The 23,952-nt window shown below is 26.1% G+C and overlaps 5 protein-coding genes and 1 pseudogene across 10 annotated transcripts; 2 read left to right on the top strand and 4 right to left on the bottom strand.

Moving 5' to 3' along the window:
- Positions 1-1,340: 1,340 nt before the first annotated feature.
- Positions 1,341-3,644, top strand: LOC112601662 (prenylcysteine oxidase 1-like). 2 transcript variants are annotated; one of them, XM_025349391.1, is made up of 6 exons: positions 1,341-1,502; positions 1,652-1,746; positions 1,810-2,019; positions 2,078-2,258; positions 2,326-2,537; positions 2,826-3,644. In XM_025349391.1, exons 2-6 carry the CDS (start codon positions 1,671-1,673, stop codon positions 3,563-3,565), a joined length of 1,419 nt encoding a protein of 472 aa, XP_025205176.1. In that variant the 5' UTR covers positions 1,341-1,502; positions 1,652-1,670; the 3' UTR covers positions 3,566-3,644. The 2 variants fall into 2 exon arrangements, with proteins under 2 accessions (XP_025205176.1, XP_025205177.1); XM_025349392.1 differs by having other exon boundaries at positions 1,343-1,691.
- A 9-nt stretch (positions 3,645-3,653) lies between these two features.
- On the bottom strand, positions 3,654-7,319 carry LOC112601663 (arginine/serine-rich coiled-coil protein 2-like). 3 transcript variants are annotated; one of them, XM_025349393.1, is made up of 7 exons: positions 6,903-7,319; positions 6,391-6,462; positions 4,861-5,051; positions 4,646-4,786; positions 4,436-4,578; positions 3,962-4,354; positions 3,654-3,898 (listed from the first exon to the last, which is right to left on the bottom strand). In XM_025349393.1, exons 1-7 carry the CDS (start codon positions 6,966-6,968, stop codon positions 3,738-3,740), a joined length of 1,167 nt encoding a protein of 388 aa, XP_025205178.1. In that variant the 5' UTR covers positions 6,969-7,319; the 3' UTR covers positions 3,654-3,737. The 3 variants fall into 3 exon arrangements, with proteins under 3 accessions (XP_025205178.1, XP_025205179.1, XP_025205180.1); XM_025349394.1 differs by having other exon boundaries at positions 4,861-5,048; XM_025349395.1 differs by lacking the exon at positions 6,391-6,462.
- A 1,698-nt stretch (positions 7,320-9,017) lies between these two features.
- LOC112601709 (H/ACA ribonucleoprotein complex subunit 2-like protein) lies at positions 9,018-12,125 on the top strand. The gene is made up of 2 exons (XM_025349456.1): positions 9,018-9,376; positions 11,728-12,125. Exons 1-2 carry the CDS (start codon positions 9,238-9,240, stop codon positions 12,030-12,032), a joined length of 444 nt encoding a protein of 147 aa, XP_025205241.1. The 5' UTR covers positions 9,018-9,237; the 3' UTR covers positions 12,033-12,125.
- Positions 12,108-13,565, bottom strand: LOC112601708 (Golgi SNAP receptor complex member 1). The gene is made up of 4 exons (XM_025349455.1): positions 13,345-13,565; positions 12,828-13,000; positions 12,579-12,775; positions 12,108-12,512 (listed from the first exon to the last, which is right to left on the bottom strand). Exons 1-4 carry the CDS (start codon positions 13,367-13,369, stop codon positions 12,203-12,205), a joined length of 705 nt encoding a protein of 234 aa, XP_025205240.1. The 5' UTR covers positions 13,370-13,565; the 3' UTR covers positions 12,108-12,202.
- Positions 13,566-15,007: 1,442 nt separating this feature from the next.
- Positions 15,008-20,055, bottom strand: LOC112601597 (annotated as a pseudogene).
- Positions 20,056-20,268: 213 nt separating this feature from the next.
- On the bottom strand, positions 20,269-23,818 carry LOC112601753 (lambda-crystallin homolog). 3 transcript variants are annotated; one of them, XM_025349521.1, is made up of 7 exons: positions 23,724-23,816; positions 23,068-23,120; positions 22,283-22,470; positions 21,228-21,436; positions 21,009-21,166; positions 20,800-20,942; positions 20,269-20,503 (listed from the first exon to the last, which is right to left on the bottom strand). In XM_025349521.1, exons 2-7 carry the CDS (start codon positions 23,100-23,102, stop codon positions 20,292-20,294), a joined length of 945 nt encoding a protein of 314 aa, XP_025205306.1. In that variant the 5' UTR covers positions 23,103-23,120; positions 23,724-23,816; the 3' UTR covers positions 20,269-20,291. The 3 variants fall into 3 exon arrangements, with proteins under 3 accessions (XP_025205306.1, XP_025205310.1, XP_025205309.1); XM_025349525.1 differs by lacking the exon at positions 23,724-23,816 and adding an exon at positions 23,380-23,400; XM_025349524.1 differs by lacking the exon at positions 23,068-23,120 and having other exon boundaries at positions 23,724-23,818.
- Positions 23,819-23,952: the final 134 nt, after the last annotated feature.

The following is a 23,952-nucleotide window of genomic DNA, read 5'->3' as shown; positions in this document are numbered from 1 at the left end:
CCCATAATTTTTTTTGAACGGAGAATTATCCCAGAATTAATCTTCAATAATTATAAATTTAAGTTAAAATTTTAAAATATCTTCATTTAACATATCTACTAAAAAGAAACAATATTGTTTTACTAAATTAATAAAATAACCAACATTTTAACAACTATCAAAGTAATTAATTAAAAATTGTCCGTTTAAATCGACTTCAAGTGAGACATTCGCTTCTATACTCGATACCTATAAATTTGGTTTAAATGATTCTCTTCATTACACGTTACATTTAACTGAAAGCTTCTGAAAACCTCTCTTATTTACTCTTAATTTGACTCTCTTTACACACCAAGCATATAATTTTTCTCAATTACTTGAAATTCCTTAACATATCTCCCATTCAACATTTTTTCTGTGTTCAACAATAAATGTGCAGTTATCACGAAAAAAACATAATGAATTTCGTATTGAAAGCTAGTTTCGTTATTTAATATTGTATTTATATTTTTATTTTATTTTTCTCTATATTATGGTCATAATTTTGTTTTACTAAACTAATTATCGAGCTATCATAGTCGCTAACTAAAAAGTAAAAATTAATAAAAATAAAATAAACGATAATTTTTATAATTTATAAACTTTTCAACTTAGTAAAAAAGAATTCAATAATGCCGTCAGAAATTTGATACATAATTACATAAATAAGGCCTGTTATTTTATATAATGGAACCTTTATTTAATTAAACTCTTTAAACAATGAATTATTTTATAGGACCATAAAATTTTTCATTCAAAAACTTTTGAAGTGACGAATTAATTATACTTATATATTATTTTTCTTCAACAAATTTAAAAAATGTTGTATTGTGATTTGTAACATAGGTACCTATTTATTAAGTACACACACATCAATCAGACGTGTGACGGCAAACATTATGTGAGAGAATAAGTATGTAGGTACACGATCGAGCGCAATCATACAGGCAATACAGCGTTAAATTGTATTCCCTTAGATTAGATCAGTAAGTACCTACCTACTTTTGATTATTGTCATTGATGCAATGATACTGTAATAATACCTATGTAAAAGATTATCAAAATTAAAATTAAATTACTTGTTGCCATTTCGTACACTAAACATACGTTTTCAATTGATAAAATTATTATTTATTTTTAACAAAATTTCTAATCAACAAATTTTTTTCAGAGATCCTTCAAGCTTGTTAGATGTTCCATTGTATTATATATTTTAACTTTAAGGAAAAAGTTATGCCGGTCAGTTATCAAGTGTGGTTATCATAGTGATAAGTTGAGTTGTTATCAATATCAATTTTTATTGGAAAACACTTAACACAAAATTTACAAAATATACTGTATATAGATTATAGTTTACCTATTATGGTTTTACACAGTTAAAACTTAATTTCGAAATTCCGGTTCAATTGTACATGTATTGATCAATACTGAAACTCAACGAGCAAAAATCAACTCTACTTTAGTCTTTAGTTATTATCTAAAATGTAAACGTTAATTAATAGACATAATATGTTAATTAGTTACCTAGTGAATTATTAACGAATATTAATTCATATTTTCCATATCTTAGAAAATTTAATTATTATTAATTTACTCATTCAATATTGTTCTATGAATTCAAATAACTATTCAGTCCAGATAAAACAAACAAAATGAAATACTCGATGAAAATGGTAATATGGTTCTTAACATTATTAAAATGTACATCTCAATCAGATTTAAATATTGGTAGGTTGTTTATTGAATTTAAAATTGAATATTTAATTTAAATTGTTATATTTTATTTTACAGCAATAATCGGTGGTGGCATAGGTGGAACATCTTGTGCATATTTTTTAAAGGAAATATTTAAGGATTTGGTCAATCTAAGTATATATGAGGGTAATAAGGTTGGTGGAAGACTAGCTACAGTAATTATGAGTGATGGTAATGAATATGAGACTGGTGGATCAGTCATACACCAGAGAAACAATTATATGTTTAATTTTGTAAGTAATCTAGGTAAGTCATCCAATACATTTTTTTGAGTTCAAACTTTAACTAATTTTATTTAAACCAGGACTTCAAAAACGTAAGTCAGTATTTAAAAATGAACGACTTGGTTTACACAATGGAAAAGATTTTGATTTTATCGAGAATGACAACTATTATGTAAATTTGATGAATATTTTATGGCGATATGGTTACAGCGTTAAACGTTTGCAAGAATTTATTAATAGTATGCTTGACAAATTTGAAAGGTCAGAAAATTAGCAATAATATATTAAAAATCTCATATATTTTTAAAAAAAACCGTTCTGTTTTTAGAATTTATGAACTACAGACAAATAGTATAAGTTTTGATTCGACATATGACTTACTAAAAGCAATGGATCCTTCATTTATCAACTATCTTAATATATCAGTAAAAGATGCATACATGAATGAGGAACATTTTTCTGAGTCTTTAATCACTGAACTTGTACAGGCGTCCCTTAGAGTGAATTATGGACAAAATACCAATGTTCATGAATTTGTTGGTAAGAATTTGTAATTTGTAAATTTTTAATTAATTATAATCAAATTCAGGTTTATTTTACCTTGTTTAAATTATTTAATTATTTGTGTGAATAATTTAATAAAATATATTTCTAAAAAACAAAAAAAATTGTTCATTTACATTTAAGTTTTCATTATAAATATATTGTGGACTTAATAGTTATGGATTATATATTCTTTATTTTTCATATTAAATTACTGCAAGACCTATATTAAAAATATAAGGTATAATATCTTGTAATATGCTAATGTTTATAATTTTAATATAGGATCAGTTTCTATGGCAGGGATGGATGGATCATTATGGTCAGTAAAAGGAGGTAATAAAAGAGTTGCAGAAAAACTACTTGAAAAATCCAAAGCACATTTAGTACCTGAATATGTCGTCCAAATAACTAAAAACAATGATTCCTATACATTGTTGACTAATTATAAAAAAAAAGCAACTTACGATTATGTTGTGTTTGCTGCACCCCTAGCAGAAAATCAAAAAATACCAATCACTTTTTCTAACATGCCATTAGCATTGAATAAAGTTGGTAAATATCACCAAACAGTAAGTACATTGGTTGTTGGTGAGATAAAAAGAACAAAATTTTCTCCCATCTCTGATGGTGATCTTTTACCAATTACTATTATATCAAACAATGAAAATGAGTTTTTCAATTCAATCAGTAATGTTGAAGGTGTCAATGAAACCGGCAGTTTAAATGTTTGGAAAATATTTTCTCAGCAACCACTCTCTAACAATCAAATAGACTATTTATTTGAAAATATAAGTGATGTTAAAGTTGCAGATTGGTTGGCATATCCTCATTATAAAGTTCCAACAGAATCGCAGAGTTTTCACATAGCTGATCGGCTTTATCACATTAATGCTATAGAGTGGGTAGCAAGTGCCATGGAAATGAGCTGTATTGGTGCAAAGAATGTAGCACTCTTAATCAAGAAACACTTTTATAATAAAGAACTAAATGAAACAACCAAATGGTCTCATATGGAACTATAATGAATTTAGATTATAATATAATATCAACAACAAAAATTAAGTTATGTATTTAAATAAAACATAAATTATAAGTGTAAAATATACAAAAGATTTCAGATTAAGAAACCTAAAATTAAATACTAATAGTGTGGTTTCAATGTACAATATTTATTTATATGTTTAAAGATAAGATCTACCGCTGTTGAAATGTACCAAATCCAAGACCCAGTCCACGATGAGTATGTGTCGCCATGCGAGCGACTTCATATTGACTTTCCATCGAGTTAAACATTTCTTCTTGTTTTTTAATAATATCTTTTGATTGTCCTTGTTGAGATGTTTGATTATCAGCACCTATATGATAAAAATTAATTTGTTATAAAAAAAAAAAAAATCTAGTTTGTAACAATTAACTACCAATCCCATTATCTTTGATGCCCATTAGTCTTTTGAATTTAGCAGTAACTTTGCCATCCTGATCCCCAAATTTTGTGGACTGCCAAATGGTTGCTGTCTTGTTGTTAGTTATTACAGGTGGTTTAGCTTCTTCAATTTGTTTAACAACCTCATTGTTTTGTTTATTTCCCCATAACAGTTTGCGTTTTTGAATCTGTTCAGCATATTTGTTAGGATTTACGGCTACTGGATTATAATAAGATGGTAACTCTATTCCTGTTTGTACTTTCACTTTTTCAACTTGTGCTTCCATAGATTTTTGCAGTAACAGTTGAGGAGTGACTGTTGTGGTTGATGGCAGTACAGGATTTCCAACTGTTGGAACTTTTAATTCAATCCCCAATTTATCTAAAACTAAATTATAATCATTAATAAAATAGGACTTTTCTTTATTTAAATTTTTTGAAATAAAATTTAACAAAAAAAAATAATTACTTTGCCGTTTATTATTAGCCTTTTTTTCTAAGAAATAATTATGTGATGATGTATATTTTTCTTTACTTTTAGACCGACTATGTTTATTGTGATTCTTTGTTTCATGTCTATAATGTGGGCTAGACCTCCTGCTAGTACTATTTCTTTATCAGAAACAAAAAAATATAGTGAATATTATGTTATTTAAGGTGATGTAATAAACTTTGATACCTTTCACTTCGACTGCGTGATCGACGTGAACGTTTTTTGCTACGACTGTGACTACGAGATCGTCGAGAACGTTTTCTACCACAACTGCGACTTCTTGACCGACGAGAATGCTTTTTACTATGGCGATCTCTCGATTTATTTCTAATTTATATACATACATATAAATAAAAACAATACATTAAATTTAAAATAAATGAGATAAAAAGGAACTATACCTTCTATGACGAATATGACTTTTTTTTTCTTCATCGGAACTACTTATTTTTGTATCACTATGGTTTCCATGTTTACTAGTATGACGTGATCTCGAAGTGTATGATATAGAAGTAGGGGATGATGCCGAACTAGAAGGTGAAGTTTGGCTTTTAAGTGGAGGTGATTTGGTTGAACTATGGTTTGATTCCTGCTGAAAATATATAACTAAATTAATTATTAGATAAAAAATATATTAACATTTTTTTTTCATATTAAACATATTTGTTTTATTTATCAGTCAATTATGTTTTAATATGTAAATAATAAATATTACATAATTGATAAGATATATCAAATATAATTTAATAATTAAAAATATGAATATGTCAAAAAAAGTAAGAAGATTGTCAATATCGGTATTTTAAATTAATAATTATGACCTAGCAGTTAATGATAAATAAAAAATATACCTTCTTCAAGGCCACAGCTCACAGAGAATGACGTCTAGCGGGAAAGGGTTTACCTGATTGTTTTTGTTATTACTCACCAATGTGAATGTACAGTATTGATAATCAGCCGCATTCAATATTCCTCTTCGAGCGGCGCAAACAATCAGTGGCAAGAGACTCTCCCACAGTCGATTGACTACTCGTGGACTATTTTATATATAATTTCAGAACAATGTCGTGTTAATATTGGTTTTAACCGGAATTTACTTTTTTTTAGAGTTGAATTAGGTATATTAATTAGCTTACTTAATTTTTTTTTTTTTTTTGTATAGCCTATTTCAAAATATTTTTTACCCACCTTCAGTTTTGGTAATATGAATTTAACCAGGACGACTTGTGTTATCATACTGAATGGCTGGTCTCTTTAATAAAATCTTCAGAATGAAAACAAAAATATCATAATGAGGATTTAGTGGAAATAAAATGTACGAAATTAAGATATGTAACTAAAAATCTTTTAACTGTTTAGTTAATCTTTGCGAGCCAAAACAACATAATTATCATTAAAATGAAAAAATACATTAGGTACTATATTTATAATATATTAGTACCACTATATTATATTCTTAACAAGTTTTGTTATTATAATGAGGAAATGAAAGTTAGAAACATACTATGATAAACAGTAGAGAAGTATTTATCTAAGTACTAATAATTTTAAATAGTTGTGTATGTAAACAAATAATACAATTTAAATATTTTATGGATGTAGTAAACACTACTTATAATAAGAAAATAGTTTATGCCAATTGTTCTTATGCTGAACCATAAAAAAAAAATTAGAGAATGTAATTAAATCAATAGACATCATTAAAGACTATATTCTTCAGTCTGTCCGGAAATAACTGATATAAATGACAAATCATACACACTTAAAATCTAAAAAAAATATTTTTTACAACGTTAAAGGTTAAGGTAAGTAATAATTTAAAATAATAAATGTTATGATATAGAAATGCAACTACCTAATGAACTTAAAAATAGTTTAAGTGCCCTTAATTAACATTAATCATAATAGATTAATGTTGTACTTATCCATACCTCACTCATATCCATGGTAACTTGTTCATAATTTGCATCAGCTTCCATTCCATTAGTTCTGGTAAGTTTAGTCTAAAAATATTTAATAGGTGTGATATACATTTATTTAGCCATGTATAGATAATTTTTAGTTGGTTAGTACTTTGATAAATATTATTTTATTTTTAAAAATAGCAATAATGCCTAACTTTATGGTTGTAAGTAATATACAAGTAGAATGATCATTATTTCTGATAATTAATGTAAGTCTTTACAGTAAAGACGCATTAAGCTACTGATAGATAAAATGATAACATTAAACACGTAGGTTCTACTACTACCTATGTAGATCACCATTAAGTCGCAATTATAAGTAATCAATTATAGCCTACAGGCCTAGCTGTGTAAATATATATGACCATGAAGATATGAAATACAAGAGTGCATATCTTAATAATAATATTATAACACTTGACGTCATGATATATGAAAGTGTGACTGGGTAGTAGATTATAAATGCAAAATAAACTTACAACGACTTCTCTTCGGGGACTCGAACTGTTGTCGTCATCACTGGCGTAGTTGCACAGACTTTCCATATTAAGTGGTATTCGTTGTTCGGTCGTCTATTGTCCGTCACTTTTCAGACGGAATTAAAAACAAAGAAACAATGAAAATATTAGTCCACTGACTTTAGGATCGATCTTAGACCATCGCGTAAACGACGCAAGTCACAAGACAGAACACAGATGACGAACCGTGTGAATGAAAATAAAGTAATTGAATTGATTCGTTAATAGACACTGATGTCACTAACAAAAACAAGAAAATCGTTGAGGCTTAGGAATTGTGAATAGGTGTGCACTATGCAGTATGCGACATGAAAACTCGCAAATCCAAAGTCAATTTCCTTCTCCCGCTCTCCGCACCTAATGGGGTAAGGTTCAAGTACCAAAACGGATCGACAAAATGGCGTCGTCCTTTGTCGACTCCGCCTACCATCATATGATTAACTTTTCTATGGTCACACTGTACAATCTATAAACTTTTACCGTTCTAAATCTATGCTTGACGTTTGTATTAAGAGGACGCCACACCCACAAGTGTTATCTCCGTCTTACATATGTTATATGTACAACATTGAAAATTTTAAATTTCCATTCAACAGAATCCATTTTATGCTGTTAAGTTTAATATTAGAGTAAATTTTTAATTTACCTATTATCAAATTTAAAGGTAATAATTTTATCTAGGCCATCACATAGGCTTCTATTAATATTTTAATTTTAAACTGAGTTTTAGCCATGTAAAATATTAAAACTTTAAAGTGTTCATAACTCTCTTTAAAATTATAATATCAATAAAATCCTATGTAATGACCTAGGTAAAATTCTTACCTTTAAGTTCGATAATAAGTAAATTTAATGTAATATTAAAATTAAAGCTAACAGCATAAAATGGATTCTGCTAAACGAAAATTTGTCATGTTATACGTATGTAAGACAAAGATAACATGTGGTAGTTGTGTACGTAGAAAGGGTGTTAACGGGCTGAAGCCCACCTTCCATTGACGGAATTATTTTGGTTTTTAAATCAACCCACGATTTAATATAGTATCCCAAAGCGTGTTTTTACTATTTACCCATTTACCACAACCACGAACTAAAATATATTAAATTATATATATTATTTTGTGATTTTGACCACAGGTATCTATTATCTAATTACAACTATACAACTGAACTGATGTTACCAATGAACCTAACCTAGACTAAATAAAAATATATTTTATGGCCCATTATTTTTGTTATTTTTTTCTTGATTTTATGCTTAATTTAAGTAAGAAATAAAAAAAGCAACAATTTTTTTTTTTTTTAAGTCAATGAGTCTATTACATCTTGATAGTTATTTATTTTCAAGCAATCGAGTTCCCTCTCACAATTGCAAGATCCTGTGTACGCCACTGCATTCGAGTGTGGGCGTGTGGCGTTCTCATTTTTTTTTAATATTGAATTGTACAAACATGAAATAGTATATAATAGAGCCATGGAATAGATAACATATTTTTTTTACATTGTACTTTCAAATATACATAAATCGTGTGTACAACCACGTACAACTTACTTTTCTTTAGATCAATAATGTGATGTTTATCTATCATGCAAACGATTAACTTCGCCTTAATGCTATCCCTACTTTCATAAGTAAATCAATTGATTGTTTATGCTGGTAACTTCTGTAATGGATAATAAAAAATGTTTTATTATCGTAAGTTTTCGGCATGGATATAGGCATGACAAATTTGTTTTGGTTATAGGTATAATTTATTTTTATTTAACCGTATTTTCACTTTTTTAGTAGCTTACAGAACAATGATTTAGTGGAATAGAACCATAATACCTTAGAAATTAGAATATAGAATATAATGTGTTACAAACATAGCACATTAGCACAGAACACAGTTAATCAATTGTCGTAGTTCTTTTCATGATATAGGTATATTATCATTTCTATTTTCTTGCAATTTTCTATTCCATGAATATTTGTGTTATACAATATCAATAATATTTTATTGTCCTTTCTGGTTTTTTATCTTATCAGTTATTCAATTTACCCACGTGCGACAAGAAAATACATGCCGACCGATCAAAACAAATAACCTTAAACACTAAACAGTATTCGTAATTCATAGTATACACTATTCAGTTTCAGACGTTTCAGTATATATACATAAACACATTTGGTATTTTGGTAAACACTACTACGCTAGCCAAATACTGTATTTATTATTTTAAGTTAAAAACGTTAAACAGTGAATTCCGAAGTTATTATTTTTTCAAAGGCAAACGATTAACGTATAATTTTAATATGACGGAAGACACGAGCATAGTTGATCCGACCAACAAAAAAATTTCATATTCTACAAGAATCAAATACCTCAATGAAATTTCCAAGCCTCTAGCAACCAAAGCGCTTACAAAAAAAATTTATAAACTCGTTAAGAAAGGTTTGTACCACTAAAATAAATAAATAATAATTAAATTTAAATTTTCAAACTACTCCCATTATATCTTCAGTAGTCATAACTTCATTTATCCCTATTAATTTCTACTTAAAAATAATAATTAACTAAACAAACCAAAATGATTACCTTATTTACTCAATGTTACAAAGCATCGTCATATAAAACTATGGTTTCATTAAAATATATATTTTAATATTCTGGTGATTATATATATATGGTCTTAAGAGAACATAATACAAGTATGTATTAAGAGAACATAATACAGGTATGTATTACTCTGTTTCACAATTATAAAAAATATGAGTTCAGCTCAATTAGTTCAATATTACAATAAATATACCTAAATAATTCAAAAGTTAGAATATAATCTGTGTTTTTTATATTTTAATATTAAAGCGAATTATAAGTATTTAGACATTTTATTATTAATAGTATGTTTATATTTTATTATACCTATAAGCAACTCACTTAAAATTTAAAATATCAAAATTTCGAGGGGGTGCTAAACTAGATTTATACCATACTCTTAATATATTATAGGTCAATTTACTGTATCTAATATTTAAATTAACAATTAGAGTGATAATCAATTATTTATTAACAACATGAATTTTGCTGAATGCAAATTTGCTTAACTATGCATTTTATGAGACAAAAATAATATATGTGGTCTTCTTAAAATCATTTAAATTAAAAAAATTTAAAAAAAATAATACAATTATTGTAATGTATATTATTAACAAAAAAAAAATTAATATTTAAAGGCTAAAATGGTTTAATCAATCTTAATGATTTTATATTTTATTCAACTAAATTACTATTGTGCAAAAGCACTGATTTATGTTTTTCATTTTTCTTAAGTAAATGCCATACCAACCAGCTTTAATATTAAAACATTGGGGAAAAAAAACTTAAGACCATAAATATTATTGTTACCTTTAAACCTGATAATAAGTCAATTTACTTTTTATGTCAAATTAACTAATATAGATACTTACTGTATGATATTAAATTTATAATGTTGTACATTTGACAAAGACAACAGATGAGTGTATGGTGTCATCATTAATCGTAAGAAAAAAAAATAAAAAATTTTTTAATATATTTTAATTTTTTAATCATGGATTAACTAAATTATATTTCTTACAATGAGCCTACGTTTATTTTATTCAAATTTACTGATTAAACTGATGTTATGAGAAAATTTCAATCAAAAACTCTATGTTTTATGAAGAGATGTATTAACATGTAGAGATGTAGACACTGGTTAACTAGTACTTAACTTGCAAAATTCACATTTTTTTAAAATTTGTGTTATGACTTGGGCAAAAATTTGATTGATTTTAGAAAGCTAGTATTTTGCTGGACAAAATGACTAGTTAGAAGTTTAGTAAATATTTTAATGTATAATATGGCAATTAAAAAAAATAAATCATAATATAGAATAATTTATAAATTTGTTTTTATCATACATAAATACTATTTGTACAAATTTTACTATATACAGAGGATACCGCTTAATAGACTCAAAATCATCTGAAACAGTCCGGATGTATCCAAATACATTATAAAAAAACTAGCAATAACTTATAAGACTCAAATTTTGTATAAAAAAAAATACTAGAAAATAAACATTTTTAGTTAAAATTTAAAAATATTTTTGTTAATTATTCCTGTTTTTGATTCATGCTTTACAATGTGTGTATGAACAACAAATTTCATTAGTTCATTACATTTCACACTTATTGCAGTTATCATAATTGTAGTGCATTGTAAGTCATGAATACTCTCCCGATTACCTGATACAACTATCATAATATGTATGCATTTAAGGAGATTAAAATAAAAGCAAAATAATAAAATAAAATTTTCAAATTTTTATTTTTTTTTCTACTTTGCCTATAAAATTCTTTATTACTATAGGTTATAACTGTTATAAGACTCACTTTGGGACCAGCACAAAGTGAGTCTTATAAGCGACATCCACTGTATTTAATTTTTATTTTGTGCATAGCCACAAAACTACATTTTTAAGTTATTGAGTTAATGAGCAAAGAATGACTATTTTCAAAATCTTAAATATGTTGTTAAGAAATATATTTTTTGACATTTCCAATTATTTAATACTGTTTTAAACTGCTGTCATATTTGAAATTTTGAAAAGTAACTTATACAGAGTGATTCATTCAAATGTATATACTAATTATTTCAAAAAGTTCTGTGTTAAAAATATCTTTTTACACAATTAAGTGCTTAAAATTGTGAAATTAACTAAAAATCACTATTAGTGCATTAATTTGTTATCAATAATTAACAATGTATTTTTATTATAGCACATAAAGAAAAGACTTATTTAAGAGTTGGTCTAAAAGAAGTGCAACGAAGAGTCCGAAGAGGTGAAACTGGTTTAGTAATTTTTGCTGGTGACGTTTCACCAATTGATATCATGAGTCATATGCCTGGTGTATGCGAGACAAAAAATCTGCCTTACTGCTATGTGCCTTCGCGTGAAGATTTGGGTTCATCAATGGGTGTCAAAAGATCTGCTGTTATGGTTCTTATTAGAAAGCATGAAAATTATTCAGATTTATATGACGAATGCCTGAGCGAGATTAAAGCTCTGCCCTATGATTTTTAGTCTACTGGATTTAAATGTCTAATTTTTATAAACTAAGAATAATGTTACAATTAAATATAATTAAAACAAAATATATAATGTAAGAAAAATAAATTTATCTTTGTAATTATTTAAAAACAAAATTTGTATTAATACCCATTTATATATTAACCACCAATTCAAAAATCTTCCTAATGAAAAGTGTATAACAGTATTATAAAAGTACATATAACAATAACTCCTCCCACTATTAAAGAATCACGTTTTTTACGCATATTAATTTTTTGTACAAGGGTGTTGAGAGCAGGAAATCTACTAGATAAATCATGAAGTCTGGATTGTAAACGTTTAAAATGATGCCGTTGCGATACCAAGTGTTCTCTGGTTTCCATTGCAATTGCAATCTGATCAGATACTAAACGATCTGAATTACGTACATGTTCATGTTCTTTGACATACAAATCCATACGTCTGTTTTTTGTTCCAGAATTCTTGTAGCCACTGAAAAACAAAATTCCCAATTAGAAATTTATTCAGGTTTGTTGTATATATGAAATATTCATTTACTCAATGTCCTGCCGAACACTATGCAACAAATCTTCCCTTTCCCTTCGAGCTCTAACATTGGATTGTATTTTTTGAAACTCTTTAGTGTAATCTTGTAAAATATCTCTGTGACGCTGTACAGTATGCACATTTTGTGAAACTATAGATTGTTCCCCGTTGGAACTCCATTCACCCATTTTTTCATTGACCGTATTAAGCTAAAAATCCAAAGACCAATAATTTTATACATTTGTGTAGAGGGAATTTTACCTTAGATAGCAGCTCTTCAATTTCAGATGTAGCAGTTTCAAATCGATCATCAGACAACAACAATTGTGATTCATCGTCGCTATACATCATGGGATTATTAGTACTTATTTTACTTAATGACACTAACATGGAGTCGATTTCTGTTTCCAGCCTCCTGGCCTGTTTCCTCAAATCTATAAATAATAACGAATGTCAATTAAGTATGACATTTTTCAAAGGAATTTTAAATTTCTTATTCTGACTACTTAAAAAGTAAAAACAATTAAATTAAGGAGCGTTTTCTTAATTAAATTGTTTTCACTTGAATTATGGTAGCTATTTAAAAACATTTTCAACCGTTTTAGGCTTAGAATAACAACTGGAGTGCACAGTATGGGTATTTTTTAATTAAAAAATCCACCTAAGTTCGAACAGTCATATACTCGACAGCGTTCTGCATATTATGAATACCGAAGAAAAGAGCCTCTATAATTCAAACATTATAAACGAAACCAAGATATATATTATTTTATTGTACCTTCCCATGACGGCGACGAAGCCATATTTTCACACTTGGGCACGGCAAGAGACGATTGTGAAGCGTATTCGACTCTTCATTCAATCTAACGACTGGACCTAGTAATAACTAATAAGATGACAAATACAAATGATTCGTCGAGTTTAAGAAATGCGTTATACAATCAACACTGACGAGTGACGACACTCTTCTAAAAAGTTATGACGGACCGTTGATACTTGATTGTGTCATTGTGATAAGAATATTGCTTATTTTGTACTCTTGATTACAGATGAGATAATCTATAATCATGCAATTCCCCTTACGGCATTGGAGGTTACTGATAAAGTGATAACGAGTAAAACTACGATTTAAGATTATTTATTTATTTAAGTGTATACTATATATAATAATTAATATTAAATACGTACGAGACTAAAGAGTTGATATAATACTACGTTACATTCATTAAAGCCACTATTATCTATTATAGAAATTAGAATGTTAATAAGTTTTTTTGAACTTGAAATTTTTTTTTTTTAGATAATACCACTATTTAAGTACCTACTTTACCTATAACAGACATGCCCAACCTTTTTCAACTGGCGGGCCACATTCAAAATGTATATTTGTACTGCGGGCCGTAGGTATATGCTTCATGAGGGTTTTTTTTTTGTTCACTTCGATAAAATATAAACTAGTCATAGGTATATCTATTGTACTTACACTTCTTATTAAGAATTGGCGTTACACATTTCACTCCGAACATTGAAAGATTGGTTAAAGAAAAACAAGCCCAAATTTCCCACTAATTTTTTTTTATTAATATTCTAAAATCCAATGCATTTTTTTTATATAAAAATTCAAAATTTTAAAATATTTTATATTTTTAAAAACTTAATAAAATACATTTTTTGTAAATAATAATTTTTTTTTTTTACACGGGCCGGTTGGAACACCTTCGCGGGCCGCGGGTTGGGCATACCTGACTTATAATATCTGGGAAGGTACTAACAAAACATTTTTAGAATTTAGATATAATCCATCTCAACTCTTTAATACACAAAAAATAATATTAGTTGTTCCAGATTTTTGATTATCACCATTAATGCAGTTATTATATGGTATTTACTCCAGTCTCCAATAACATCATATTAAAAGTTAATGAAAAATAACATAAATAAATATGGAAAGTAAACATGTATAAAATATGATTTTCTATAAGTACATTTAAATGAACAACACATTTATAACATTCTTTATTGTCTAATTTTAATTATAATGTGAGTAAAATTAATGAATAGTAAAATATAACTATCATCCATCACCAGTTTTCTAAATTTTTAATAAAGATCACTAATTTAAATAAACTAAGCGTTCATTATTCCAATAGGTCATTTTCATAATGATATAAAAACAATAATTATCCATAGAGGTGTCAATATATTATATTAAAAGTGTTAAGAGGTATAGCTAGTTACTACACAATTAGGTTTCCATCTTCAATGTAATTTATATAATTTTAATTTTGAAAATATAATATAAAAATAAAATAAATTTCAATTATAATATTTAAACTTTGTAAAATTTAAATTTAAATTTAACTGTCTAAATAGTATTTTTTGAAGAGGTAAAAATATTTCCTTATTATTACAATTGTCTTTAATATATGAGATTTCCAGAACTATACATATCTGTCCTCTGATGCTACACTAATCCTAGAAACATGTCTATGACTTTGTCTGCCAATTTGTACTTTACATTCAGGACAAATATACCGCTGAATTGGCCATCCACATTCTGCAATACAATAATGTGGCTGTTGGAACATTTATACCAATGTCCTTAAGCTTTAATGTCTCCTGAAAAACTAGTAGACATAGCTTGCATCATCTGTCTTTCTTCATTACTCATTAGTTATAATTTCAAGTCCATCAAATTTCGCAAAAATTAATTTAGTTAACTTAGTTCGTATTTCCGTGTCTTTTTCAACAGTGTATACATTAAAAGACATCAATACCAGCTTCCATGTTGTCTACTGAGTCAAAAAACTCATTTACATTAGAATTGTACAAATTAAGTGCCATTTGAAATTTTCTATTTGATATGAGTTCAAATAAACTCATAATTCTTACACCACGTTTCATATCCATGTTAATATCAAATTTTTGTTGATTTGGCAACTGTTGTGCATAAGTGGAAGCAACAGAAAGAATCCAATCAATGTGGTTAATAATAAATTCTTTTTTTGTTGCTATTATTGATTTTTTCAATTTTATTTTTATACTTAGAAGTATAGTCTTAAACAAATCAATAACAAAATGTAATGATTTAATATCTTTGACAGGTAAAGAAAACTTTAAACGTTTTATATCCAAAGAATTTAATACATTTTTGCAAAATTTATCCCATAGATATTTAGTACTATCATATCTGTTTCTTAAATCACCAATGTAATATGAAACAAATTTATTATTCAAGGATTCTAATGAATTTATCATTTTCTTCATGTTCCCGCGTATTACAGATAGTTCTCCATAATATTTATTTTTTATATTAACTAAGTTTTCTAAGTTCTAATATAACTTTTACTTGGTTCATGAAACGTTGGGTTTTTAAAATCGGTGTTTTACATAATAGACATTGTTTTAAACATATTTCTTTATTATTTTGGTTCATCCAGTTTGTTAAAGCTTCAGATTCTATACAGTGTTCATAATCTTCTAAATATATAAACCTGAAATATATCACCTTGATGTTAAATAAAGTATAGAAAATCATAATTAATATACTTATTTTATTATTTATTATTATTAGTTTCATGACACAATCTATATTGTTATAAAAATACATTATAATTATATGACATTGACATATAACCTTATTATGTTATGCCAAAGCAAATCATTAACTTCTACAAATATATAAAAATGGATAGTTAAATTTTAATTATATTTAAACTAACTTCAATAGGTATTACAATTGACTACTTTAGTTAGTCAAATATACTAAATATAAAATGTCTTGTAAACAATGTAAACATTCTTTTCATTTAACTTAACATTTGGTTCATCTTCATTGCCAAATACAATCGTAGTAACTTCATCTTCTTGACAAATATGACATAAAGGAGAGCACGGTTCACTACAAAAACCTATACACTCATGCCCACATTTCAACTTTAAGATGCAAGGCATATAACAAGGTTTTCGATTACATTTTTCATAACATTTTCTGGTGCATTCCGAATGTGGATACTTCCACTCACCTTTTTACATCTATAAAAAATTATTGTTTACATTTATAAATTAACCCTTGGATTTTAAATAAAAAAATAAACACATACATATGATTATATGGGTATATCTTGTTGCAAGTCTTATTGCAAGGTATATGTATACGTCCTTGTTTACATTCTCCACATGTTCCCAAACAAATATCGTTACAATTTAATTTTTGTAAACATGGTTCACGACATTTGTCAAGTAGGTATTGGCTATCTAGTCTGAAATCTACAATATATTATTTTTATTTATAATTTACTTATTCACAGAATATAAGTTTAACTAATCAATAAACAAAATTGTTTGCTACAATTGTTACTACCTAATTGATATCTAATTAAATCAAAATCACGATTTTTTTTTTTTAATAGTTTAATAAACAGTATAATAATAAAATTACTATGATAAATTAATATGAATTTACATTGGTTACTTTAATAAAATTACAAATATGAAATAAACACTTAAAAAAATTATAAAATGTGTTTCTATAAACAGTTAAAAAAACAGTACCTACTTAATGAGTACATGATGAAGATAAAAATATTACCTTTATTCTTGTCACAGCATAAAATCCAAACTCCATTATGACCACAAGCGAACTTACTATTTTTTTGCAATATTATTTCCTTGCAATCATTAGTTATACATTTTTCTGCACATAAATTTTTACATACATGCCCACAATCTAATATTCAATCACATTTCTTTGTACAAAGATTATGTTCTGGTATAGTTTTACATTCTATTGTAATTTAATGGCCACAGTCCGGTATAATTTTTTTCTACCTGGTAATAAAATAGAATCAGTAAAATAGATAGACATTCTATAATATCTAACACTTACTTGATTTTCACAAGGTTCACATTTTTCACAACATTTGGATTGACACTTATGGTCGCATTTTAATCGACGATTGCACAGAAGATTACATTTAATCTCGTCAATGTTTAATCCACAAGAAACATCATTCTCTACGTGTCCACAAAGCAACAATTTTTTAACTTTAACAATACATAATAAACAATCTTTATAACAAATCTTTTGAAATTTGTGATTAAATGGGCACTTTTTGTTTATATTTTCACAAGGTTTTAAAAATTTATACTGTGGAATTATATTTTATTAAATAACAATAGTATAGTAAAAAACACATTTTTTAAAATTAAAACTACCTTCTTATGATTTGGATCATCATTTTTATGACAATTTCGTTCACAAGCATGACCACAATCTAACCGATTAAAACATTTATATGAACAGTTTGGTTTTTTGTTATGATATTTCTTTTAAATTGTATGACCACATTTTTCTAGGATAGATTCTACCTAAATTTTAATTTTAATAAAAAAAAATTTGTTATTAAAATAATATACTTTGCAAATTAATAGTAATAAGTCCAACCATTTCTTCGCATGGAAAAGCAAGAATATCAACAAAACATTGCAATGTCAATTGGTGGCCACATGGTAACTCTTTTATCATTGAAGCAGTGCAATTTCCACAATCCATATAACATACCACTAAAAATAATATTAACTAATAAATGTATTAATAAAAAATGATATCTTATTGAAAATCTTGAAAACCTTAATTCTTAAAAATTGGTGACTCTAATCCTTCCAGTATTATTCTGTGTTTGGCAGCACCGGTAGTAGTTAATGCAATTACATGCATATCATTTAAAAGCTCTACATATTCTAACTCTCTTAATTTAGCATATTGCTTATAAACTCGATTATACTTTTGTTCATAACTTCTTATTTTTGGATCAAACAACTCTTTTGTTTTTCTACCCAGTGGAAATATAAAGACCATCTTTGTCTCATATTTAATACATATAAATCCTTAATTGATTGTGGTAATTCAACATTAACATCAGTCAAATTCAACGTGTATACAAAATAATCGTGTATTTTTTCCACCATACCAAAGTTGTATTTGGCTTCTTCAGATTCATTAAAGAAATTTATACTCGAATTTGATAGATATTCTAATCGTCTGCTCTCCTCTCAAGTAGTTCTTTGCAAGCATTTTTTATATCATCTAATGTTATACTATAAATTAAACTATCTTCTAGATCTAAGTAATCTGGTTCATATTGTTCTGATTCATTATCATCTTCATTCACTTCTTTTTTAATTTCTAATAAATATTCTCAATGAAAAACTTTATTAATTATCAAATTATAACTAATTCCAGTTATAAATTTAATTGGATCTACAACAAAATAATCAAAATCTTGAAATAACCAAGATAAAAGATCCAATGTTGTTTTAAAAAAATAATGATATTTTTTAGGCATATCGTTTTTCAACAATGATAACTCTAATATTCTAGCATTATATGATACAACTTCATTACCTACATTTCTTAAAATATTTTATGTTATCCATAGTAGTTCTAAATTGTCCACCAATATTTTGTAGATCTCTATTATTGTCCTTATTGTATTAGACCTTTTGTTCTTATGAGATACATTCTTTAAACTGTATTCTTCTATTATTTTTGATTTAGATTGACCTTCAATTCTAATAACTTTGTTTGTGAAACCTAATATACCTTCCATAAATTGGTCTAAAGCATGATTTGTGTAACAAACTACTAAAATTGGTTTTTTGAGAAATGGTCGTTTATAAATATTACGTATAATAAAATTGTTTTAATTATTTTCAATCCAATAAACGTTTTTCTAGTACCAGGTGGCCCTTGTATAATAAAATTGTAAATTTTTGTGTCAATGCTGCTCTAAATGCTTCATACTACATTTCGTCGAGTTCAAACTGTTCTTTATAGTAGGCCAATAATATTTGCTGAGTACCTATTTGAAATTCGACTAATTTATCAATTTTATAGTATATGAGGTAACAAGTTAATGTAATATGGACAGTCTATTTTATTAGAAGCTGAGATAATATATTTTTAATTGGAAAATTATAACTGTTAATATTTTTTAAAACTTCCATTGAGCATTTATAATGGTTCAAAAAATACTTCGCTTTCTACCACGGTGAAGGTGAAAGATGTATTAAATAAAGATTTTACGTCTTCTAATAATTCCACGATTAAAGTTCCTTGCTTTAAAAGTTCAATATTTTGGTCTAAAACAATACCCAAAAAAAAATTTTAAAATCATTTCCGGAAAACTGCAGTAATAAAGAACCATACACGAATCGTTTTGCCACTTCCCAGTTGATTCTTGATTTATTTTTTTTGTTAAAGTTTACAAGATAACCATATTTATCACCAACAAATTCACATTTATTTTTTAAACAACTTTTGTTTATAGTGTTTTTATTTTAATTTAAAAGCTGTTTTATTAAAAGTAAGTTTAAGTTTTGATTTATGCATGTTGTATTTATTGTATTTTTTAACAGTGTATGTACAATTGTAAAAAGTTCTATGCAATTTTGAATGATTCTTTTGAAAACTTAAGTGAGATGTCATAAGTGAAATTTTTTTAAATTAATTATAAAATAATACAACTTACTCAACTCATTGTAAAGCGACAAATAAACAAATTAATATAATACGTAAATAATTATTTCTATTAATTTTATATTTATTAATGGATAAGTAATGGTTTTTTAATAACCTACATAATATTATGTTTCTTTTTAAGAATACACCTAATACCTATACTAAATTGTTAATAAAAAATCCAACAAATAATATTCTATATTTTAATAATTATTGTATTTTTTAAGTTGTGACAATTTTATCAAAGATTGATCTCTCCATAATCTACGTTTTGGGAGGTCTTCCAGCGGAGTATTGGTATTTAATTGATCTCCAATCACTTTTACCAATGGCCCTTCAAATTTAGGCGATGGCTTGAATTGTTGACATACACCATACATAGAGTTTGAATAACGCTCTGTATAGTTTACAAATCCTAAAATGAATAATAAACAAAAATTATAAAAACTGCCAAAATGAACTGTATAAAAAAGTAAATTGAAATAAAATTTACAGTTTTTGTTATGTATAACTAACATTCGAAACTAAAACACTGAAATCAATACATTATAAATGTCCACAATTACATTAAGACAATATATAAGTGGCCAATTTATAAGTAGTGGGTTCTTACATCACATAATTTAATATATTATTATAAACTATAATCTATAGATTTATCATTAATATACAATATAGATTACTTAATGATAAAATTAAAAAATGACATACCTTCAGCATTCAAATGAGCAGTTTCTAACGGACCAAGAAATGCATAACGCATACCTAAGCCTTCAGACATGACTGTATCAACATCTTTTACATTAAGTACTCCATCATTTACAAGATGCCAACATTCGTTTAATATAGCATACCTATTTAATTATAAAATTATAATTTCAATAATTTTTTTTTGTTAATTATTAATTTATGTTCTTAACTGAATGCGGTTTAACGCAAATCCTGGTACTTCTTTAGCAAGAGTTACAGGAGATTGTTTTATATCTTCCATAATTGCCCTTGTTTTCTTAATTACCCACTCTTCAGTCCATTCAGATGGTACAATTTCTACTAATGGCACAAAATATGGTGGGTTAACCTTTAATAATATACAATATTAATTAACCTTGTTTATAATAAATAACATAGATTTTGCATACTGGATGTGAAACAATTAATTGATTGCGATGTTCCATTTTTTCAGAAAGAACCGATGGCAAGAATGTAGAAGTAGAACTAGAAATAATAGTTTGAGGACCAATAATTTTATCAATTTGGTCATACAATTGTTGTTTTAAAGATAATACTTCTGGTATACATTCTTGAATAAGTATTGTGTCTTCTACAACTTCTTCTAATTTAGTTACACCTGTTTGATAAAAATAAAAGTTGTGAATTCTGAAATATTTCAATGCGCAGGGAAGGAGTTTAAATTAATACATTTAAATATTTGTTTATGAATAACATAATTATCATTATTTAAAATGATTACTTAATTTTAATTTTACTAAAAATTTTCAAATAAAAATTGATATTTACATATCACTATAATATTATTATTTTTTTTGTGTGTTTATAAATTATTTGTGTATTTGAAAATTGGTACAAATTATAATAACTGAGGCTTGGAAGTTGTAGGAGCTAAAAAAGCAAAATATATATGCAAATATGCATGAAAAAATTACAAAATATGCATTAAAAATGATATTAGATATGCAAAAATTTTCTCTAAATTCAAAAAAAAAAATTACATCAGATGTTGTTAATAACTTAATAAAATAATAATATACATACAAATTGTATATAACTGGGAAAAAAATTATAACTGGTTGGCATTTTGACATATTAAAATAATTAAAATAATTAAAAAATTTTTTTTTAATTACGATAAATACTATCATTGATAAATTTGAGTTTTATATTCAATATCAATTAAAATATTCAAGTTAGGAAGAAAAACGTCATTTTTTTTAGAAAATTATATAATATGCATAACATGTGTATAAAATCAATGAAATATGTACCTTTTTAACTAAAATTGACAAAATATGTAAAATATGAATTTTCAATTTTTTAACTGTCCATTGTACAGTTCAGATTTCTAGTTTGTTCTGCTATAAACTGAGAGCATACAAAACAATATGTAACTCCTATAATTTCCAAGCCCTAATAACTATATAGCTTAACATGTTAATTCAAAATAATTTTCAAGTACCTTTAATAAGTTCAATTTGTTGTTCTGCAGTAAGACTTCCTCTTAGAATTCCATTCTTTTCCATTGTTTTTAATTCTGATTTAATTTTTTCATAGGCAGTTTTCACTAATTCTAAGTTAATGTCATAAATGATTACATTGTAATGAGCACTTGCAAATAACATAGCCCAACTCTGACCTATTAAACCACTGAAAATTAAAAATGTCTTTTTAAAATAAGTTAAGGATGTACCTAATTCATTTTAATACATCTTTTTTAGTATGATGTCCTCTTATAAAACCTACTAATTGTTATCATAATTTCTTACATATTCCTATAATACATCCTACTTAATAATAATATAAAAATAAAAATGTATATCATTCAATATATTTTAAGGTTTTTAATAGACACTTTAATATTTAATATGCATTATTATATTATACCTACATTAATATTTATTTGTCAATTAAGAACAATTAAGTTATAATAAATAATGAATAAATTTAAATGAACATTTTATAAAATTTATTTCATGAAACTTGGTTATTTAAACATTTTGAAAATTAAATGGATAAAATTTGATGAAATTAATAATTTTTAAGTTGTAGCAGATTTGACATACCTACAGTATTTTCCCAAACTTAATTGTTTTTTAGCCATACATCACATATTCACGATTTATAATTATTAATGTTGAATAAAATAAATAGGAATAGTTAAATTATAATTAGTTGATTAAGTACCTAGGTATTTATTAATTATCATGAACTTAAATAATATACTATTCTTAGCTTTGCTTTTACCTTCCAATGATTCCAATTTTTCCTTTTTCGGCCATATTAATGTATTTAGATTGCTGAAATTAGTTAGTTTTCTATGTTAAGTCAGGTAAGAACTGAAATTATATTTAACACTAAACAAATATGTTTTCAACTTTAAAAGAAAATGACCTATTTAGTATTTGCTATAATGTAATAATATGATTAGCCTGATTATAAGAATTATGAATAACAAGAGTACCCATTAATGATACATTATCTTTGTTTCATTTAATTGCACCGCAGAATAGATTAATGATTATAATATATTATATATTCATAATATGTTCCAATTACTTGTAAAGTATATAATATATAACTATTTAGAAAGTTATTGGAACACTGCCATTAGCCTTGTTAGCTACTATCACAACTATAGATAATCGTTAGTTTTAATAATCAGTTAATATTTTACTATTCAAACTTTTCAACATGAAATAAATTATTTCATAATTTGACATTCATTTGAAACATAAAATTAAGGTCAATATTTTCAGACACGTTTTTGTTACCCATTTGTGACATTAATTTTATTTAATATTTACTATTTATGTAAAGTACATAATATAGCCAATAGCCATTGACATATAAATATATAATATAATAATAATTAATATCTATAAAAAAATAGATACTATTACTTTTTTTATAATAATATTTTATTTGTGGTCTGTGGAGTGTGCCGAGTGTGGTGGACTGTGGACTGTGAATTGTGATTAACAAAATAACAACTAACGGTCTAACGCATAAATATAATATAATATATATCTTTACTCTATGGTCTGTATTATTTGATATAATTGACTTTATGAGTCTGAACCACAGATAAGATAATAAAAATAAACAAATTTGATAAACAAATGATAACAT

Source organism: Melanaphis sacchari, unplaced genomic scaffold, assembly GCF_002803265.2.
Source record: "Melanaphis sacchari strain LSU unplaced genomic scaffold, SCAv2.0 Contig7_pilon_pilon, whole genome shotgun sequence".
NCBI classification, from domain to species: Eukaryota; Metazoa; Arthropoda; class Insecta; order Hemiptera; family Aphididae; genus Melanaphis; species Melanaphis sacchari.
The sequence above is the reverse complement of the archived record's forward strand: the minus strand, read 5'-3'. Positions and strand labels throughout refer to the sequence as shown.